This window comes from Oncorhynchus masou, unplaced genomic scaffold, assembly GCF_036934945.1.
Source record: "Oncorhynchus masou masou isolate Uvic2021 unplaced genomic scaffold, UVic_Omas_1.1 unplaced_scaffold_614, whole genome shotgun sequence".
Lineage (NCBI taxonomy): Eukaryota > Metazoa > Chordata > Actinopteri > Salmoniformes > Salmonidae > Oncorhynchus > Oncorhynchus masou.
The window spans coordinates 258,486-280,356 of record NW_027012566.1 but is presented as its reverse complement, the minus strand read 5'-3'; the positions used below and the strand labels follow the sequence as shown (position 1 = coordinate 280,356).

The following is a 21,871-nucleotide window of genomic DNA, read 5'->3' as shown; positions in this document are numbered from 1 at the left end:
GGGACTGGATGGTCTTCAGAGATAGATGGGAGGGGTTGAGGGAAGCTGAAGGATGGGACTGAAAACAAACAAAAGATAACTAATGTAAAATACATATGCATGTGTCTGTAAAATGTATCTAATAGTATGTACAGTATAAACTGGAAGTAGAAGCCCAAGTGTTGAGGTTCATTACTTTACTGCAATTAGAGGAGGGGTGGTAGGGTTAGGGAAATATAATAAAGCAAAATATATATTTACAAAAAATATATATGGGAGATTGGAAATTATGCAGATAATTACATTGATGGGAGCCACAATTCTATCTGCAATATTAAAGCTGATCTACCCCCTAAATAATATATATATTTTAATTAATATATACAAAATAAAAGGGGGTGTGTGAACACATGCAATTTATTTCATCATGGAGCCAGATTGTAAGGCTGTACGCTGAGAGTCAGGAAGTAAGTTCACGAAGTGAATATATTTAGTAAATAAACAAACAAAACAAGAAACACCAACATCGTACCGACATGGAAACAGAAACACTGACGACTCAACGAAGGGAAGCATCAGGGAGTGTTTCTTGTTTGTTTTTGTGCTGGGGGTGATTTCGGGTCCGGGTGTTGGAGCTGGATCTACCTGGGAGGCCTCAGAGGGTTCGATAGGCTCCCGTGCCACAGAGGGTTCGATAGGCTCCCGTGCCTCAGCCGAGGCAACCGGGGAGATGTCAGTCGGCTCATCAGGCTCTCATTCCTCAGCCGGATCGGCAGGTCCCTGCGCCTTAGCAGAGGTGACCTTGGTCGGGCGTCCTGCGGCTGGAGGCGCGCGTCAGGGAGGGGGTACTGTCACATCTGCTCCCTCTCCGGCCTCTAGGTCACCAGGCTGCACGTTAGGGTGCACACCTGTCACCAGCGTAATGCGCATAATGACACTCCATCACCTCCTTGATTACCTGCCCTTTATGGTTTTATCCAGAATGAACAGAAGACCCCACGGTGGTGGGCGTGGTCATGTGTTGACCAATCAGCAGGAGTGGGCAGTGGGGGGAAAAAAAGGGGAGGGTCAGGAATGCCATACGGCTGTCTTAACTAAAGCAGGCCATTGAGGAGAAAGATGACACCTTTTTCCCAATGTGGTATCCATCAGCCTACCAACAATCACCCTGCCTTTAGAAGAGGCAGCAGGCATCTATGAAACTCATTTACCCTGGTGCCTTTTGAGAGAAACAACGAACGGGTTAAACAACTGCAGGTGGAGTATGTTCAGGGTACAGCACCATATACTGTATAACTGTTACTACTAATGCACGTGATACTTCATAATATTACACTGGAACTATCCCGTAAAGAAGAACTAACCCAAAATATGTATTTTCAGAGGGTTCTGGTGCTTGGTGCTGAAGCGGGCTTCAACCTGGACAGAACTTGGTCGCCGTGGGCGGAACCTCATCGGCACAACGGGCGACCATTCAAATGCCTGGACAACGTGTGTGGGGGGGGGAACAGCTGCGCACATGCAGACATCTATGGAGATGGTGTGGTAGGACTTAAGCCATCATTTGGATCCTACAACGCTGCACACGTCATTGTGTTTCTCAAGGTGAAGGTGGTCACCTACACTATGTATACAAAAGGTATGTGGATACCCCTTCAAATGAGTGGATTCGGCTATTTCCGCCAAACCCGTTGCTGAAAGGTGTATAAAATCGAGCACACAGCCATGCGATCTCCATAGACAAACATTGGCAGATGAATGGCCCGTACTGAAGAGCTCAGTGACTTTCAACGTGGCACGATCATAGGATGCCACCTTTCCAACAAGTCTATGGAGTCTAGTGATCACTGACAGATCGCTTATCCAGCCTCTCCAAGTGTGTGTGCGTGTGTGTGTGGACAGTGTGTGTGCGTGTGTGTGTGGACAGTGTGTGTGCGTGTGCGTTGGGTACAGCAGGTAGATATTCTTTCAAAATAATATTTATTTCTTAATTTTAAGACATTGATGCCATACTTCAATGGTGCCACCTGTCAATGACTTTAGATGGAGAATGATGATTAAAAATGGCTTCTCTGTCCACATATGACTTACAGCTATCAAATCACAATGCTTGTCTGACTACCAGGAAGATCACAATGCCTGTCTGACCACAATGCGTCTTTATTGTGTACACCTTAAAAATAAAAAATAAAGTGTTATTTTGAAAGAATATCTGTCAAATAAATAGTGTACAGGGAGGGAACAGGATATCTGGTCACAATGCAAACACAGTGGACGAATAAGATACACATTTTAATACCATGTGTAGACCTGCATGTGGGCACAATCAGAATGTGGACGCATGTTAGAACCAAGTATAAACGGGGCTAATGAAACTGGTTGAAGACAACAGGAAGGACAGACATGAGAACTGGTTGAAGAGAACAGGAAGGACAGACATGAGGACTGGTTGAAGAGAACAGGAAGGACAGACATGAGGACTGGTTGAAGACAACGGGAAGGACAGACAAGAGGACTGGTTGAAGAGAACAGGAAGGACAGACATGAGTACTGGTTGAAGAGAACAGGAAGGACAGACATGAGGACTGGTTGAAGACAACAGGAAGGACAGACAAGAGGACTGGTTGAAGAGAACAGGAAGGACAGACATGAGTACTGGTTGAAGAGAACAGGAAGGACAGACATGAGGACTGGTTGAAGACAACAGGAAGGACAGACAAGAGGACCGGTTGAAGAGAACAGGAAGGACAGACAGGAGGACTGGTTGAAGAGAACAGGAAGGACAGACATGAGGACTGGTTGAAGACAACAGGAAGGACAGACATGAGGTCTGGTTGAAGACAACAGGACCGATGTTCAACATTATCAACAAACATCTCAGTGATTCACACATATAAACAAAATATTCTCATTATTATAATATATTCATACTCCCGATAACCCCGCCCCCCATGCATACCTACCAATGTGGTCTTTATTTCTCATAATGGCATAATGAGGCCATCTGTTATGAAGGCAAACAAACACATCTCACTGGTTACATCCCAACTAGCACCCTATTCCCTACTCCCTATATAGTGAACTACTAGTGACCAGAGCCCTATTCCCTATATAGTGAACTACAAGTGACCAGAACCCTATTCCCTATATAGTGAACTACTATAGACTAGAGCCCTATTCACTATATAGTGAACTACTAGTGACCAGAGCCCTATTCCCTATATAGTGAACTACTAGTGACCAGGGCCCTATTCTCTACATAGTGAACTACTAGTGACCAGAGCCCTATTCCCTATATAGTGCACTACTTTAGACCAAGGTTGGGCGTTGGGTTGCAAAATTCTGGTAACGTTCCCAAATTGTCCAGGTTTTCCAGGAATCCTGGTTGGAGGGTTCCGGATTTGCTGCTTGTTTTCTCCTGATTCTGGGACTCTTCCAACCAGGATTTCTGGAAAACCTGGGAATTTTGCAATTCTATGAGTTAAATAAGGAGTACATAATGTCCAAACCCAATTACTCAAACATGAACAACGAGCTCAAACAAACATTAGTACCTAGCTCAACAAAACATTAGCAACGAGCTCAACCAAACATTAGCACCTAGCACTACAAAACATTAGCAACTAGCTCAACCAAACATTAGCACCTAGCTCAACCAAACATTAGCACCTAGCTCAACAAAACATTAGCAACTAGCTCAACCAAACATTAGCACCTAGCTCAACAAAGCATTAGCAACTAGGTCAACCAAACATTAGCAACGAGCTCAACAAAACATTAGCAACTAGCTCAACCAAACATTAGCACCTAGCTCAACCAAACATTAGCAAGTAGCTCAAAGCAAACATTAGCACCTAGCTCAACAAAACATAAGCAACTAGCTCAACCAAACATTAGCACCTAGCTCAACCAAACATTAGCACCTAGCTCAACCAAACATTAGCAAGTAGCTCAACGCAAACATAAACTTACATACAGAATTTTAACGAAAGGTCTTAAAACTCCTATGATATAGCAATTTAATGTTTTTTTTTTATTTAATTTGTTTTATCAACAATCACAAGATATATATACATTTCACCAGAACAAAAGCAAGCTCGATTTTAACATTCTGATCTTTAAATATTTCGTATTGCAACACGTAAAACACACGTAACAATACAAGTTCAAAATGGGAGGAGTGACAGCAGTAGATTTTTAAACATCTCTATACATTTAAAATGCACCATAAACAGTTTAAAAACCCGATAACCAAATGTCAGGTAATATGCTCCAGTGGATAACGACCACGGTCTGCTGCAGGCTGCTCTAGGTGGGGGTTGAGTCCCAAACGAAACCCTATTCCCTATATAGTGCACTACTTTTGACCAGAGCTCTATTCCCTATGTAGGACACTACTTTAGACCAGAGCCCATGGGCCCTATGTAGGGAATAGGGTGCCATTTAGGGACACACTCTAGGTGGTTAGGATGACCTGACGACCTTTTAGGGTTGATATCCTTTTCCTGTGTGATGTCATGTCCATACAGAGGGGTCAGGGGTTAGAGGTTAAATGGAGAACACGGGTTGGCTTGTTGATTGTTGCCTGTCTTGGGAGTTTAGACTGAAGCTTGATATTCCATTAACTGTAAAATACACACACACACACACACACACACACACACACACACACACACACACACACACACACACACACACACACACACACACACACACACACACACATACATACACACACACACACACAAACACACACAAACACAGGGGAAAAAGGAAATGAGATTCAACCCAGAAACAGAGCGATATCCGTGTTGTCAAGTTGTTACCGTAACACTACACACCTGCATCAAATAATCAAAGGCTTGATGAGTTAATTTGTTAAATCAGGTGTGTTAATGCTATGGCAACAACTACAATGTCCCCAGTACCAGGATGAGGAAACAGTACACTAACCATTACAGTAGCATGGTAAGCGTGGACGTGGCGCCCTCCAGTGGTGGAGATTAGTTATTGCACCACTAGACACTTTTCTGGGAAGGTAGTCTCGACTGGACACTACAGACATGGAAGGTAGTCTACACTGAACACTACAGACATGTAAGGTAGTCTAGACTGGACACTACAGACATGGAAGGTAGTCTACACTGAACACTACAGCCTGGGAAGGTAGTCTAGACTGGACACTACAGACTGGGAAGGTAGTCTAGACTGGACACTACAGACTGGGAAGGAAGTCTAGACTGGACACTACAGACTGAGAAGGTAGTCTAGACTGGACACTACAGACTGGGAAGGTAGTCTAGACTGGACACTACAGACTGGGAAGGTAGTCTAGACTGGACACTACAGACTGGGAAGGTAGTCTAGACTGGACACTACAGCCTGGGAAGGTAGTCTAGACTGGACACTACAGCCTGGGAAGGTAGTCTAGACTGGACACTACAGACTGGGAAGGTAGTCTAGACTGGACACTACAGAGCGTTGGAAGTGAATGTTGTGATATCGGTTTATTTATAATCACTATAATTAATACATGAATTCATTGATTAGCGTGTGTTTCTTACTGGGATGGTACGCTGGGCGAGCCCGAGCGGTGGAAGTGTATGTTCTGCCACCTTCCCTCTCTGCGATGCCAGACGCGGGTCTCCTCAGACTGCATGGTGCGAGGCATCCCTCCCGCGTCCATGTACTGGCTCAGGCGGATGTAGGCGATGCACGCAGCGTTCTCCGCTAGATAGACCTTCTCATTAGTTCACCTTTCCTTGTTTCACGTCAACATCGTAAAACACATTGAACAGTGGGGTTAACTGGTCTAGGAACAGTGGGGTTAACTGGTCTAGGAACAGTGGGTTAACTGGTCTAGGAACAGTGGGGTTAACTGGTCTAGGAACAGTGGGGTTAACTGGTCTAGGAACAGTGGGGTTAACTGGTCTAGGAACAGTGGGTTAACTGGTCTAGGAACAGTGGGGTTAACTGGTCTAGGAACAGTGGGTTAACTGGTCTAGGAACAGTGGGGTTAACTGGTCTAGGAACAGTGGGTTTAACTGGTCTAGGAACAGTGGGGTTAACTGGTCTAGGAACAGTGGGGTTAACTGGTCTAGGAACAGTGGGTTAACTGGTCTAGGAACAGTGGGGTTAACTGGTCTAGGAACAGTGGGGTTAACTGGTCTAGGAACAGTGGGGTTAACTGGTCTAGGAACAGCAGGTTAACTGGTCTAGGAACAGTGGTTAACTGGTCTAGGAACAGTGGGGTTAACTGGTCTAGGAACAGTGGGTTAACTGGTCTAGGAACAGTGGGGTTAACTGTTCTAGGAACAGCGGGGTTAACTGGTCTAGGAACAGTGGGGTTAACTGGTCTTGGAACAGTGGGTTAACTGGTCTAGGAACAGTGGGGTTAACTGGCCTAGGAACAGTGGGTTAACTGGTCTAGGAACAGTGGGGTTAACTGGTCTAGGAACAGTGGGGTTAACTGGTCTAGGAACAGTGGGGTTAACTGGTCTAGGAACAGCAGGTTAACTGGTCTAGGAACAGTGGTTAACTGGTCTAGGAACAGTGGGGTTAACTGGTCTAGGAACAGTGGGTTAACTGGTCTAGGAACAGTGGGGTTAACTGTTCTAGGAACAGCGGGGTTAACTGGTCTAGGAACAGTGGGGTTAACTGGTCTTGGAACAGTGGGTTAACTGGTCTAGGAACAGTGGGGTTAACTGGTCTAGGAACAGTGGGTTAACTGGCCTAGGAACAGTGGGTTAACTGGTCTATGAACAGTGGGTTAACTGGTCTAGGAACAGTGGGGTTAACTGGTCTATGAACAGTGGGTTAACTGGTCTAGGAACAGTGGGTTAACTGGTCTAGGAACAGTGGGGTTAACTGGTCTAGGAACAGTGGGTTAACTGGTCTAGGAACAGTGGGTTAACTGGTCTAGGAACAGTGGGGTTAACTGGTCTAGGAACAGTGGGTTAACTGCCTGTTCAGGGGCAGAACGACAGATTGGTACCTTCCGGTTACTAGTCCAACACTCTAACCACTAGGCTACCCTGCCGCACCATAAGTACCAGGGGATTGGCGTCCATCTTGATTCAATCCAGGAAGTACACCGGAATTCCTATTCCAATGTTCACTTCAATGCTTCAGGACAATTTGGAATATGAAATTTGAATCTGGTCTAGTTTCTGACTGGAATTGATGTGTACATACAGTGTATATTTAAATACCAACCTGAAACAAGATTACATAAAACTTAATGTTCAGTTGGTAAAGCATGGTGCTTGCAATACCAGGATAGTGGGTTCAATTCCCAGGGCCACCCATAAGGAAAATATATGCACATATTCATGTAAGTTGCTTTTGATGAAAGCATCTGCTAAATGTATATCATAATATTATTGTTATAATAATGATAAATGGCTGATTTCCTACCTATCAGATGGACGTGAGGGTTGAGGAGGATGGTGTGCACCGGCTTGCTACCTTTAGACAGGGCTGGAAAGAGAAGGGGGAGGACGAGGGAGATGGAGAGAGAGACAGACATGCCTTAGTTAGCTAGTGGGAGTTGTAGTTCTCAGTAACAGACACAAACAGATATAACTATTCATCAATAGCTAATCAATAACTACAAATCAATATCTGATTCATAAATTCTACCAATCAATACATCTACTAATACATAGCTGATCAATACCTCTACTAATCCATAGCTAATCAATACCTCTACTAATCAATACATCTGCTAATCAATACAAATTCTAATCATTACCTCTACTAATGAATACCCCTATGAATAAATAGCTAATCAATACCTATAGTAATCAATACATATAATAATCCATAGCTCTAATAATTCATTCCTATACTAATCAATAGCTAATCAATTCCTCTACTAATCAATACCTCTCCTAATCAAAACATATTCTAATCAATACCGACACTAATCAATAGCTAATCAATACCTCTACTAATCAATACCTCTACTAATTAATAGCTAATCAATACTTCTACTAGACAATACGTCTATTAATCAATAGCTAATCAAAACCTCTACTAACCAATACCTCTATTAATCAATAGCTAATCAATACCTTGACTAACCAATACCTCTATGAATGAATAGCTAATCAATACCTCTACTAATCCATAGCTGATCAACATCTCTACTAATGAATTGCTCATCAATACCTCTACTAATCAATACATACTACTCAATAGCTGATCAATACCTCTAATTAATAGCTGATCAATATCTATACTAATCAAAAGCTGTTCATACCTCTACTAAACAAAAGCTGATCAATACCTCTGCTAATCAATAGCTGATCAATACCCCTACTAATCAATAGCTGATCAATACCCCTACTAATCAATAGCTGATCAATACCCCTACTAATCAATAGCTGATCAATACGCCTACTAATCAATAGCTGATCAATACCTCTGCTAATCAAGAGCGGATCAATACCCCTACTAATCAAAAGTTGCTGATCAATACCCCTACTAATCAATAGCTGATCATACCTCTACTAATCAATACCTCTACTAATCTATAGCTGATCAATACCTACACTAATAAATTGTCGATCAATAACTCTACTAATGAATACCTCTGCTAATGAATACATCTACTATTCAATACCTCTACTAATCAATACCTCTACTAATCAATACCTCTACTAATCAATACCTCTACTAATCAATAACTGTATCTTCTAAATGACTTGACTGATGGATGTGTTACCGTTGTCGAAGTAGAAGCGATGGAAGTCATGTCCCTCTACCAGGTTCCCCAGAGCTTCTGGTTCAAACGACGTCAGACCAGGATCACAGAGCTTCCTGTTGGAAACAAACACAGGCTGAGTCCCATATGGCACCCTATTCCCTATGTAGTACACTACTAGTGACCAGAGCCCTATTCCCTATGTAGTGAACTACTAGTGACCAGAGCCCTATTCCCTATATAGTGAACTACTAGTGACCAGAGCCCTGCTCCCTATATAGTGAACTACTAGTGACCAGAGCCCTGCTCCATATATAGTGAACTACTAGTGACCAGAGCCCTGCTCCCTATATAGTGAACTACTAGTGACCAGAGCCCTATTCCCTATATAGTGAACTACTAGTGACCAGAGCCCTATTCCCTATATAGTGAACTACTTTAGACCAGAGCCCTGCTCCCTATATAGTGAACTACTAGTGACCAGAGCCCTATTCCATATATAGTGAACTACTAGTGACCAGAGCCCTATTCCATATATAGTGAACTACTAGTGACCAGAGCCCTATTCCCTATGTAGTGAACTACTAGTGACCAGAGCCCTATTCCCTATGTAGTGAACTACTAGTGACCAGAGCCCTATTCCCTATATAGTAAACTACTAGTGACCAGAGCCCTATTCCCTATATAGTGAACTACTAGTGACCAGAGCCCTATTCCCTATATAGTGAACTACTAGTGACCAGAGCCCTATTCCCTATGTAGTGAACTACTAGTGACCAGAGCCCTATTCCCTATATAGTGAACTACTAGTGACCAGATCCCTATTCCCTGTGTAGTGAACTACTAGTGACCAGAGCCCTATTCCCTATGTAGTGAACTACTAGTGACCAGGGCCCTATTCCCTATGTAGTGAACTACTAGTGACCAGAGCCCTATTCCCTATATAGTGAACTACTTTAGACCAGAGCCCTGCTCCCTATATAGTGAACTACTAGTGACCAGAGCCCTATTCCATATATAGTGAACTACTAGTGACCAGAGCCCTATTCCATATATAGTGAACTACTAGTGACCAGAGCCCTATTCCATATGTAGTGAACTACTAGTGACCAGAGCCCTATTCCCTATGTAGTGAACTACTAGTGACCAGAGCCCTATTCCCTATATAGTAAACTACTAGTGACCAGAGCCCTATTCCCTATATAGTGAACTACTAGTGACCAGAGCCCTATTCCCTATATAGTGAACTACTAGTGACCAGAGCCCTATTCCCTATGTAGTGAACTGCTAGTGACCAGAGCCCTATTCCCTATATAGTGAACTACTAGTGACCAGATCCCTATTCCCTATATAGTGAACTACTAGTGAGCAGATCCCTATTCCCTATATAGTGAACTACTAGTGACCAGATCCCTATTCCCTATGTAGTGAACTACTAGTGACCAGAGCCCTATTCCCTATGTAGTGAACTACTAGTGACCAGATCCCTATTACATATGTAGTGAACTACTAGTGACCAGAGCCCTATTCCCTATGTAGTGAACTACTAGTGACCAGAGCCCTATTCCCTATATAGTGAACTACTAGTGACCAGATACCTATTCCCTGTGTAGTGAACTACTAGTGACCAGAGCCCTATTCCCTATGTAGTGAACTACTAGTGACCAGATCCCTATTCCCTATGTAGTGAACTACTAGTGACCAGGGCCCTATTCCCTATATAGTGAACTACTAGTGACCAGGGCCCTATTCCCTACATAGTGAACTACTAGTGACCAGAGCCCTATTCCCTATATAGTGAACTACTATTGACCAGAGCCCTATTCCCTATATAGTGAACTACTAGTGACCAGAGCCCTATTCCCTATATAGTGAACTACTAGTGACCAGAGCCCTATTCCCTATAAAGTGAACTACTAGTGACCAGAGCCCTATTCCCTATATAGTGAACTACTTTAGACCAGAACCCAGCTCCCTATATAGTGAACTACTAGTGACCAGAGCCCTATTCCCTATATAGTGAACTACTAGTGACCAGGGCCCTATTCCATATATAGTGAACTACTAGTGACCAGAGCCCTATTCCATATATAGTGAACTACTAGTGACCAGAGCCCTATTCCCCATGTAGTGAACTACTAGTGACCAGAGCCCTATTCCCTATGTAGTGAACTACTAGTGACCAGAGCCCTATTCCCTATATAGTAAACTACTAGTGACCAGAGCCCTATTCCCTATATAGTGAACTACTAGTGACCAGATCCCTATTCCCTATATAGTGAACTACTAGTGACCAGATCCCTATTCCCTATGTAGTGAACTACTAGTGACCAGAGCCCTATTCCCTATGTAGTGAACTACTAGTGACCAGATCCCTATTCCCTATGTAGTGAACTACTAGTGACCAGGGCCCTATTCCCTATATAGTGAACTACTAGTGACCAGGGCCCTATTCCCTATATATTGAACTACTAGTGACCAGAGCCCTATTCCCTATATAGTGAACTACTAGTGACCAGAGCCCTATTCCCTATATAGTGAACTACTAGTGACCAGAGCCCTATTCCCTATATAGTGAACTACTAGTGACCAGAGCCCTATTCCCTATATAGTGAACTACTTTAGACCAGAGCCCTGCTCCCTATATAGTGAACTACTAGTGACCAGAGCCCTATTCCCTATATAGTGAACTACTAGTGACCAGAGCCGTATTCCCTACATAGTGAACTACTAGTGACCAGAGCCCTATTCCCTATATAGTGAACTACTAGTGACCAGAGCCCTATTCCCTATATAGTGAACTACTAGTGACCAGGGCCCTATTCCCTATATAGTGAACTCCTAGTGTCCAGAGCTGTATTCCCTACATAGTGAACTACTAGTGACCAGAGCCCTATTCCCTACATAGTGAACTACTAGTGACCAGAGCCCTATTCCCTATATAGTGAACTACTAGTGAACAGAGCCCTATTCCCTATATAGTGAACTACTAGTGACCAGGGCCCTATTCCCTATATAGTGAACTACTAGTGACCAGAGCCCTATTCCCTATATAGTGAACTACTAGTGACCAGAGCCCTATTCCCTATATAGTGAACTACTTAGACCAGAGCCCTGCTCCCTATATAGTGAACTACTAGTGACCAGAGCCCTATTCCCTATATAGTGAACTACTAGTGACCAGAGCCGTATTCCCTACATAGTGAACTACTAGTGACCAGAGCCCTATTCCCTATATAGTGAACTACTAGTGACCAGAGCCCTATTCCCTATATAGTGAACTACTAGTGACCAGGGCCCTATTCCCTATATAGTGAACTCCTAGTGTCCAGAGCTGTATTCCCTACATAGTGAACTACTAGTGACCAGAGCCCTATTCCCTACATAGTGAACTACTAGTGACCAGAGCCCTATTCCCTATATAGTGAACTACTAGTGAACAGAGCCCTATTCCCTATATAGTGAACTACTAGTGACCAGGGCCCTATTCCCTATATAGTGAACTCCTAGTGACCAGAGCTGTATTCCCTACATAGTGAACTACTAGTGACCAGAGCCCTATTCCCTATATAGTGAACTACTAGTGACCAGAGCCCTATTCCCTATATAGTGAACTACTAGTGACCAGAGCCCTATTCCCTATATAGTGAACTACTAGTGACCAGAGCTGTATTCCCTACATAGTGAACTACTAGTGACCAGAGCCCTATTCCCTATATAGTGAACTACTAGTGACCAGAGCCCTATTCCCTATATAGTGAACTACTAGTGACCAGAGCCCTATTCCCTATATAGTGAACAGAGCCATATTCCGTATATAGTGAACTACTAGTGACCAGAGCCCTATTCCCTATATAGTAAATTCCTAGTGACCAGAGCCCTATTCCCTATATAGTGAACTACTAGTGACCAGAGCCCTATTCCCTATATAGTGAACTACTATTGACCAGAACCTATTCCCTATATAGTGAACTACTATAGACCAGGGCCCTATTCCCTATATAGTGAACTACTATAGACCAGGGCCCTATTCCCTATATAGTGAACTATTAGTGACCAGAGCCCTATTCCCTATATAGTAAACTACTAGTGACCAGAGCCCTATTCCCTATATAGTGAACTACTAGTGACCAGAGCCCTATTCCCTATATAGTAAACTACTATAGACCAGGGCCCTATTCCCAATATAGTGACCAGAGCCATATTCCGTATATAGTGAACTACTAGTGACCAGAGCCCTATTCCCTATATAGTGAACTACTAGTGATCAGAGCCCTATTCCCTATATAGTAAACTACTAGTGACCAGAACCCTATTCCCTATATAGTGAACTACTAGTGACCAGAGCCCTATTCCCTATATAGTGAACTACTAGTGACCAGATCCCTATTCCCTATATAGTGACCAGAGCCCTATTCCCTATATAGTGAACTACTAGTGACCAGATCCCTATTCCCTATGTAGTGAACTACTAGTGACCAGGGCCCTATTCCCTATATAGTGAACTACTAGTGACCAGGGCCCTATTCCCTACATAGTGAACTACTAGTGACCAGAGCCCTATTCCCTATATAGTGAACTACTATTGACCAGAGCCCTATTCCCTATATAGTGAACTACTAGTGACCAGAGCCCTATTCCCTATATAGTGAACTACTAGTGACCAGAGCCCTATTCCCTATAAAGTGAACTACTAGTGACCAGAGCCCTATTCCCTATATAGTGAACTACTTTAGACCAGAACCCAGCTCCCTATATAGTGAACTACTAGTGACCAGAGCCCTATTCCCTATATAGTGAACTACTAGTGACCAGGGCCCTATTCCATATATAGTGAACTACTAGTGACCAGAGCCCTATTCCATATATAGTGAACTACTAGTGACCAGAGCCCTATTCCCCATGTAGTGAACTACTAGTGACCAGAGCCCTATTCCCTATGTAGTGAACTACTAGTGACCAGAGCCCTATTCCCTATATAGTAAACTACTAGTGACCAGAGCCCTATTCCCTATATAGTGAACTACTAGTGACCAGATCCCTATTCCCTATATAGTGAACTACTAGTGACCAGATCCCTATTCCCTATGTAGTGAACTACTAGTGACCAGAGCCCTATTCCCTATGTAGTGAACTACTAGTGACCAGATCCCTATTCCCTATGTAGTGAACTACTAGTGACCAGGGCCCTATTCCCTATATAGTGAACTACTAGTGACCAGGGCCCTATTCCCTATATATTGAACTACTAGTGACCAGAGCCCTATTCCCTATATAGTGAACTACTAGTGACCAGAGCCCTATTCCCTATATAGTGAACTACTAGTGACCAGAGCCCTATTCCCTATATAGTGAACTACTAGTGACCAGAGCCCTATTCCCTATATAGTGAACTACTTTAGACCAGAGCCCTGCTCCCTATATAGTGAACTACTAGTGACCAGAGCCCTATTCCCTATATAGTGAACTACTAGTGACCAGAGCCGTATTCCCTACATAGTGAACTACTAGTGACCAGAGCCCTATTCCCTATATAGTGAACTACTAGTGACCAGAGCCCTATTCCCTATATAGTGAACTACTAGTGACCAGGGCCCTATTCCCTATATAGTGAACTCCTAGTGTCCAGAGCTGTATTCCCTACATAGTGAACTACTAGTGACCAGAGCCCTATTCCCTACATAGTGAACTACTAGTGACCAGAGCCCTATTCCCTATATAGTGAACTACTAGTGAACAGAGCCCTATTCCCTATATAGTGAACTACTAGTGACCAGGGCCCTATTCCCTATATAGTGAACTACTAGTGACCAGAGCCCTATTCCCTATATAGTGAACTACTAGTGACCAGAGCCCTATTCCCTATATAGTGAACTACTTTAGACCAGAGCCCTGCTCCCTATATAGTGAACTACTAGTGACCAGAGCCCTATTCCCTATATAGTGAACTACTAGTGACCAGAGCCGTATTCCCTACATAGTGAACTACTAGTGACCAGAGCCCTATTCCCTATATAGTGAACTACTAGTGACCAGAGCCCTATTCCCTATATAGTGAACTACTAGTGACCAGGGCCCTATTCCCTATATAGTGAACTCCTAGTGTCCAGAGCTGTATTCCCTACATAGTGAACTACTAGTGACCAGAGCCCTATTCCCTACATAGTGAACTACTAGTGACCAGAGCCCTATTCCCTATATAGTGAACTACTAGTGAACAGAGCCCTATTCCCTATATAGTGAACTACTAGTGACCAGGGCCCTATTCCCTATATAGTGAACTCCTAGTGACCAGAGCTGTATTCCCTACATAGTGAACTACTAGTGACCAGAGCCCTATTCCCTATATAGTGAACTACTAGTGACCAGAGCCCTATTCCCTATATAGTGAACTACTAGTGACCAGAGCCCTATTCCCTATATAGTGAACTACTAGTGACCAGAGCTGTATTCCCTACATAGTGAACTACTAGTGACCAGAGCCCTATTCCCTATATAGTGAACTACTAGTGACCAGAGCCCTATTCCCTATATAGTGAACTACTAGTGACCAGAGCCCTATTCCCTATATAGTGAACAGAGCCATATTCCGTATATAGTGAACTACTAGTGACCAGAGCCCTATTCCCTATATAGTAAATTCCTAGTGACCAGAGCCCTATTCCCTATATAGTGAACTACTAGTGACCAGAGCCCTATTCCCTATATAGTGAACTACTATTGACCAGAACCTATTCCCTATATAGTGAACTACTATAGACCAGGGCCCTATTCCCTATATAGTGAACTACTATAGACCAGGGCCCTATTCCCTATATAGTGAACTATTAGTGACCAGAGCCCTATTCCCTATATAGTAAACTACTAGTGACCAGAGCCCTATTCCCTATATAGTGAACTACTAGTGACCAGAGCCCTATTCCCTATATAGTAAACTACTATAGACCAGGGCCCTATTCCCAATATAGTGACCAGAGCCATATTCCGTATATAGTGAACTACTAGTGACCAGAGCCCTATTCCCTATATAGTGAACTACTAGTGATCAGAGCCCTATTCCCTATATAGTAAACTACTAGTGACCAGAACCCTATTCCCTATATAGTGAACTACTAGTGACCAGAGCCCTATTCCCTATATAGTGAACTACTAGTGACCAGATCCCTATTCCCTATATAGTGACCAGAGCCCTATTCCCTATATAGTGAACTACTAGTGACCAGAATCTTATTCCCTATATAGTGAACTACTAGTGACCAGAGCACTATTCCCTATATAGTGAACTACTAGTGACCAGATCCCTATATAGTGAACTACTAGTGACCAAAGCCCTATTCCCTATATAGTAAACTACTAGTGACCAGAGCCCTATTCCCTATATAGTGAACTCCTAGTGACCAGAGCCCTATTCCCTATATAGTGAACTACTAGTGACCAGATCACTATTCCCTATATAGTAAACTACTAGTGACCAGAGCCCTATTCCCTATATAGTGAACTCCTAGTGACCAAAGCCCTATTCCCTATATAGTAAACTACTAGTGACCAGAGCCCTATTCCCTATATAGTGAACTCCTAGTGACCAGAGCCCTATTCCCTATATAGTAAACTACTAGTGACCAGAGCCCTATTCCCTATATAGTGAACTACTAGTGACCAGAGCCCTATTCCCTATATAGTGAACTACTAGTGACCAGATCCCTATTCCCTATATAGTGACCAGAGCCCTATTCCCTATATAGTGAACTACTAGTGACCATAATCTTATTCCCTATATAGTGAACTACTAGTGACCAGAGCCCTATTCCCTATATAGTGAACTACTAGTGACCAGATCACAATATAGTGAACTACTAGTGACCAAAGCCCTATTCCCTATATAGTAAACTACTAGTGACCAGAGCCCTATTCCCTATATAGTGAACTCCTAGTGACCAGAGCCCTATTCCCTATATAGTGAACTACTAGTGACCAGAGCCCTATTCCCTATATAGTGAACTACTTCAGACCAGAGCCCTATTCCCTATATAGTGAATTACTAGTGACCAGGGCCCTATTCCCTATATAGTGAACTACTAGTGACCAGAGTAACACAATAATAGTGATTTGTAGAATTTCAGTCAGCTGCAATGTGGTGGAACAACAATCCCAAAGAACCAGAGTAAAACACGCACGCACGCACGCACGCACGCACACACACACACACACACACACACACACACACACACACACACACACACACACACACACACACACACACACACACAAGCCCTAAACACACACACACCACACACACATCCTTGCCCTAAACACACACACACACCTCACACACACATCCTAGCCCTAAACACACACACACATCCTAGCCCTAAACACGCACACACATCCAAGACCTAAACACACACACACCACACACACATCCTTGCCCTAAACACACACACACACCTCACACACACATCCTAGCCCTAAACACACACACACATCCTAGCCCTAAACACGCACACACATCCAAGACCTAAACACGCACACACACAACATAGCCATAAACACACACAGACAGAGCAGGACTCACGCGTAGTGCTAGCCCTAAACACACACAGACAGAGCAGGACTCACGAATAGTGCTAGCCATAAACAAACATAGACAGAGCAGGACTCACGAATAGTGCTGGCCCTAAACACACACAGAAAGAGCAGGACTCACGCGTAGTGCTAGCCCTAAACACACACAGACAGAGCAGGACTCGCGCGTAGTGCTAGCCCTAAACACACACAGACAGAGCAGGACTCACGCGTAGTGCTAGCCCTAAACACACACAGACAGAGCAGGACTCACGCGTAGTGCTAGCCCTAAACACACACAGACAGAGCAGGACTCACGCATAGTGCTAGCCCTAAACACACACAGACAGAGCAGGACTCACGCCTAGTGCTAGCCCTAAACTCACCCGTAGTGCTAGCCCTAAACTCACACGTAGTGCTAGCCCTAAACACACACAGACAGAGCAGGACTCACGCGTAGTGCTAGCCCTAAACACGCACAGACAGAGCAGGACTCACGCCTAGTGCTAGCCCTAAACTCACCCGTAGTGCTAGCCCTAAACTCACGCGTAGTGCTAGCCCTAAACTCACCCGTAGTGCTAGCCCTAAACTCACCCGTAGTGCTAGCCCTAAACTCACGCGTAGTGCTAGCCCTAAACTCACGCGTAGTGCTAGCCCTAAACTCACGCGTAGTGCTAGCCCTAAACTCACGCGTAGTGCTAGCCCTAAACTCACGCGTAGTGCTAGCCCGAAACTAACCCGTAGTGCTAGCCCTAAACTCACCCGTAGTGCTAGCCCTAAACTCACCCGTAGTGCTAGCCCTAAACTCACGCGTAGTGCTAGCCCTAAACTCACGCGTAGTGCTAGCCCTAAACTCACCCGTAGTGCTATCCCTAAACTCACCCGTAGTGCTAGCCCTAAACTAACCCGTAGTGCTAGCCCTAAACTCACCCGTAGGGCTAGCCCTAAACTCACCCGTAGAGCTAGCCCTAAACTCACCCGTAGAGCTAGCCCTAAACTCACCCGTAGAGCTAGCCCTAAACTCACCCGTAGAGCTAGCCCTAAACTCACCCGTAGAGCTAGCCCTAAACTCACCCGTAGTGCTAGCCCTAAACTCACCCGTAGTGCTAGCCCTAAACTCACCCGTAGGCCTCGAAGTCTCCGTTGTTGATGGATTCGATCAGCTGCTCTGTGACTTTGATAATTTCCTGCTTCCGAGCTGGAAACACACAAACACAACATGACCACAAAATCACCACAAACTCAGGTCAACATGAGTCCAACAACACAATCTGACATACATTAAATCACGAATCAGATTACTATATCATGTGATGTGGTTAGTTAATAGATCAGATTACTACATCATGTGATGTGGTTAGTTAATAGATCAGATTACTACATCATGTGATGTGGTTAGTTAATAGATCAGATTACTACATCGTGTGATGTGGTTAGCTGATATGTTAAATATCCATCCAGGTGTTGTGAGATCTGCAGGCATCTGCAATGTAGTCAGTCTGGAAATGTGACCTTTGACTCAGTCGCTCAGCCATAAATACTGTGTGTTTATGGTTTATCTTCTCAAGGGAAAGGTTGGACAGTTACAGGGGGACAGAGACAGGGGGACACAGAAAGGAGGACAGTGACAGGGGGATAGTGACAGGGGGATAGTGACAGGGGGACAGGGACAGGGGGACACAGAAAGGAGGACAGGGACAGGGGGCCAGAGACAGGGGGACAGAGACAGGGGACAGGGACAGGGGGACAGAGACAGGGGACAGGTAGACACAGAAAGTGGGGCAGAGACAGGGAGAAATGAGACATGGGGACAGGAGACAGGGGGACACAGAAAGAGGACAGAGATGGGGACAGGGACACAGAGACAGGGTACAGAGATGGGGACACGGACAGGGGGACAGAGACAGGGGGACACAGAAAGGGGGACAGAGACAGGGGGAAAGGAGACACGGGAACAGGAGACAGGGGGACACAGAAAAGAGGACAGAGATGGGGACAGGGACACAGAGACAGGGGACAGTGATGGGGATAGGGACAGGGGGACAGAGACAGGGGGAAAGGAGACATGTGAACAGGAGACAGGGGGACACAGAAAAGAGGACAGAGATGGGGACAGGGACACAGAGACAGGGGGACAGAGATGGGGACAGGGACAGGGGGACAGAGACAGGGGGACACAGAAAGGGGGACAGAGACAGGGGGACGGAGACAAGGGGACAGAGACATGGGGACAGAGACATGGGGACAGGAGACAGGGGGGATACAGAAAGAAGGACAGAGACAGGGGGACACAGAAAGAAGGACAGAGACAGGGGGACAGAGACAAGGGGACAGAGACATGGGGACAGGAGACAGGGGAACACAGAAAAAAGGACAGAGACAGGGGGACACAGAAAGAAGGACAGAGACAGGGAGACACAGAAAGAAGGACAGAGACAGGGGGAAATGACAGAGGGACAGGAGACAGGTTTCTCCAGAGTGGTTGAGTGGAGGCCCAGGGAGTACCGGAGACATGGCCAGGGTTTCCACCCCATTAGAAGGGGACTTACTCTGGACTGATAAGGAGGAAGTAGAGGGGGACAGAGACCAGGAACAGGAACAGGTTTCTTCAGAATGGCTGAAGAGAGGGGACGGGAGGTAGAGGCGGGGATATAGTCATGATCTCTACCCCAACAAAAGGGGACTTACTCTGGCCTGATGAGGAGGGAGTAGAAGGGACACCCAGTACAGAGTGGACAGGGGACAGGTTTCTCCAGAGTGGTTGAGGGGAAATGCAGGAGACAGGGGACAGGTTTCTCCAGAGTGGTTGAGGGGAGACCCAAGAGACAGGGGACAGGTTTCTCCAGAGTGGTTGAGGGGAGACCCAAGAGACAGGGGACAGGTTTCTCCAGAGTGGTTGAGGGGAGACCCAAGAGACAGTGGACAGGCTTCTCAAGAGTGGTTGAGGGGAGACCCAAGAGACAGGGGACAGGTTTCTCCAGAGTGGTTGAGGAGAGACCCAGGAGACAGTGGACAGGAGACAGGTTTCTCCAGAGTGGTTGAGGGGAAATGCAGGAGACAGGGGACAGGTTTCTCCAGAGTGGTTGAGGGGAGACCCAAGAGACAGTGGACAGGTTTCTCCAGAGTGGTTGAGGAGAGACCCAAGAGACAGGGGACAGGTTTCTCCAGAGTGGTTGAGGGGAGACCCAAGAGACAGGGGACAGGTTTCTCCAGAGTGGTTGAGGAGAGACCCAAGAGACAGGGGACAGGTTTCTCCAGAGTGGTTGAGGAGAGACCCAGGAGACAGTGGACAGGAGACAGGTTTCTCCAGAGTGGTTGAGGGGAAATGCAGGAGACAGGGGACAGGTTTCTCCAGAGTGGTTGAGGGGAGACCCGGGAGACAGTGGACAGGTTTCTCCAGAGTGGTTGAGGAGAGACCCAAGAGACAGGGGACAGGTTTCTCCAGAGTGGTTGAGGGGAGACCCAAGAGACAGGGGACAGGTTTCTCCAGAGTGGTTGAGGGGAGACCCAAGAGACAGGGGACAGGTTTCTCCAGAGTGGTTGAGGAGAGACCCAGGAGACAGTGGACAGGAGACAGGTTTCTCCAGAGTGGTTGAGGGGAAATGCAGGAGACAGGGGACAGGTTTCTCCAGAGTGGTTGAGGGGAGACCCAAGAGACAGGGGACAGGTTTCTCCAGAGTGGTTGTGGGGAGACCCAAGAGACAGGGGACAGGTTTCTCCAGAGTGGTTGAGGGGAAATGCAGGAGACAGGGGACAGGTTTCTCCAGAGTGGTTGAGGGAGACCCAAGAGACAGGGGACAGGTTTCTCCAGAGTGGTTGTGGGGAGACCCAAGAGACAGGGGACAGGTTTCTCCAGAGTGGTTGAGGGGAAATGCAGGAGACAGGGGACAGGTTTCTTCAGAGTGGTTGAGGGGAGACCCAAGAGACAGGGGACAGGTTTCTCCAGAGTGGTTGTGGGGAGACCCAAGAGACAGGGGACAGGTTTCTCCAGAGTGGTTGAGGGGAGACCCAAGAGACAGGGGACAGGTTTCTCCAGAGTGGTTGAGGGGAGACCCAAGAGACAGGGGACAGGTTTCTCCAGAGTGGTTGAGGGGAGACCCAAGAGACAGGGGACAGGTTTCTCCAGAGTGGTTGTGGGGAGACCCAAGAGACAGGGGACAGGTTTCTCCAGAGTGGTTGAGGGGAAATGCAGGAGACAGGGGACAGGTTTCTTCAGAGTGGTTGTGGGGAGACCCAAGAGACAGGGGACAGGTTTCTCCAGAGTGGTTGAGGGGAGACCCAAGAGACAGGGGACAGGTTTCTCCAGAGTGGTTGAGGGGAGACCCAAGAGACAGGGGACAGGTTTCTCCAGAGTGGTTGAGGGGAGACCCAAGAGACAGTGGACAGGCTTCTCCAGAGTGGTTGAGGGGAGACCCAAGAGACAGGGGACAGGAGACAGGTTTCTCCAGAGTGGTTGAGGAGAGACAGTGGACAGGTTTCTCCAGAGTGGTTGAAGAGAGACAGTGGACAGGGGACATGTTTCTTCAGAGTGTTTGAGGAGAGACCCAGGAGACAGGCGACAGGGGACATGTTTCTTCAGAGTGTTTGAGGAGAGACCCAGGAAACAGGTTTCTCCGGAGTGGT

General features: G+C 45.7%; 1 protein-coding gene across 1 annotated transcript in view; it reads right to left on the bottom strand.

Annotated features, from left to right (window-relative positions):
* Nucleotides 1–2,252: 2,252 nt before the first annotated feature.
* The window catches only part of LOC135536405 (calcium/calmodulin-dependent protein kinase type II delta chain-like), a 101,532-nt gene continuing 81,913 nt past the window's right edge, over nt 2,253–21,871 (bottom strand). Inside the window, exons 17-21 of the mRNA XM_064962749.1 lie at nt 18,371–18,446; nt 8,708–8,802; nt 7,396–7,458; nt 5,544–5,709; nt 2,253–4,604 (exon numbers count right to left, since the gene is read on the bottom strand). Of these exons, the coding sequence (XP_064818821.1) occupies nt 4,601–4,604; nt 5,544–5,709; nt 7,396–7,458; nt 8,708–8,802; nt 18,371–18,446 (404 nt within the window). The 3' untranslated portion in view covers nt 2,253–4,600. The remainder of the gene's footprint in view (nt 4,605–5,543; nt 5,710–7,395; nt 7,459–8,707; nt 8,803–18,370; nt 18,447–21,871) is intronic.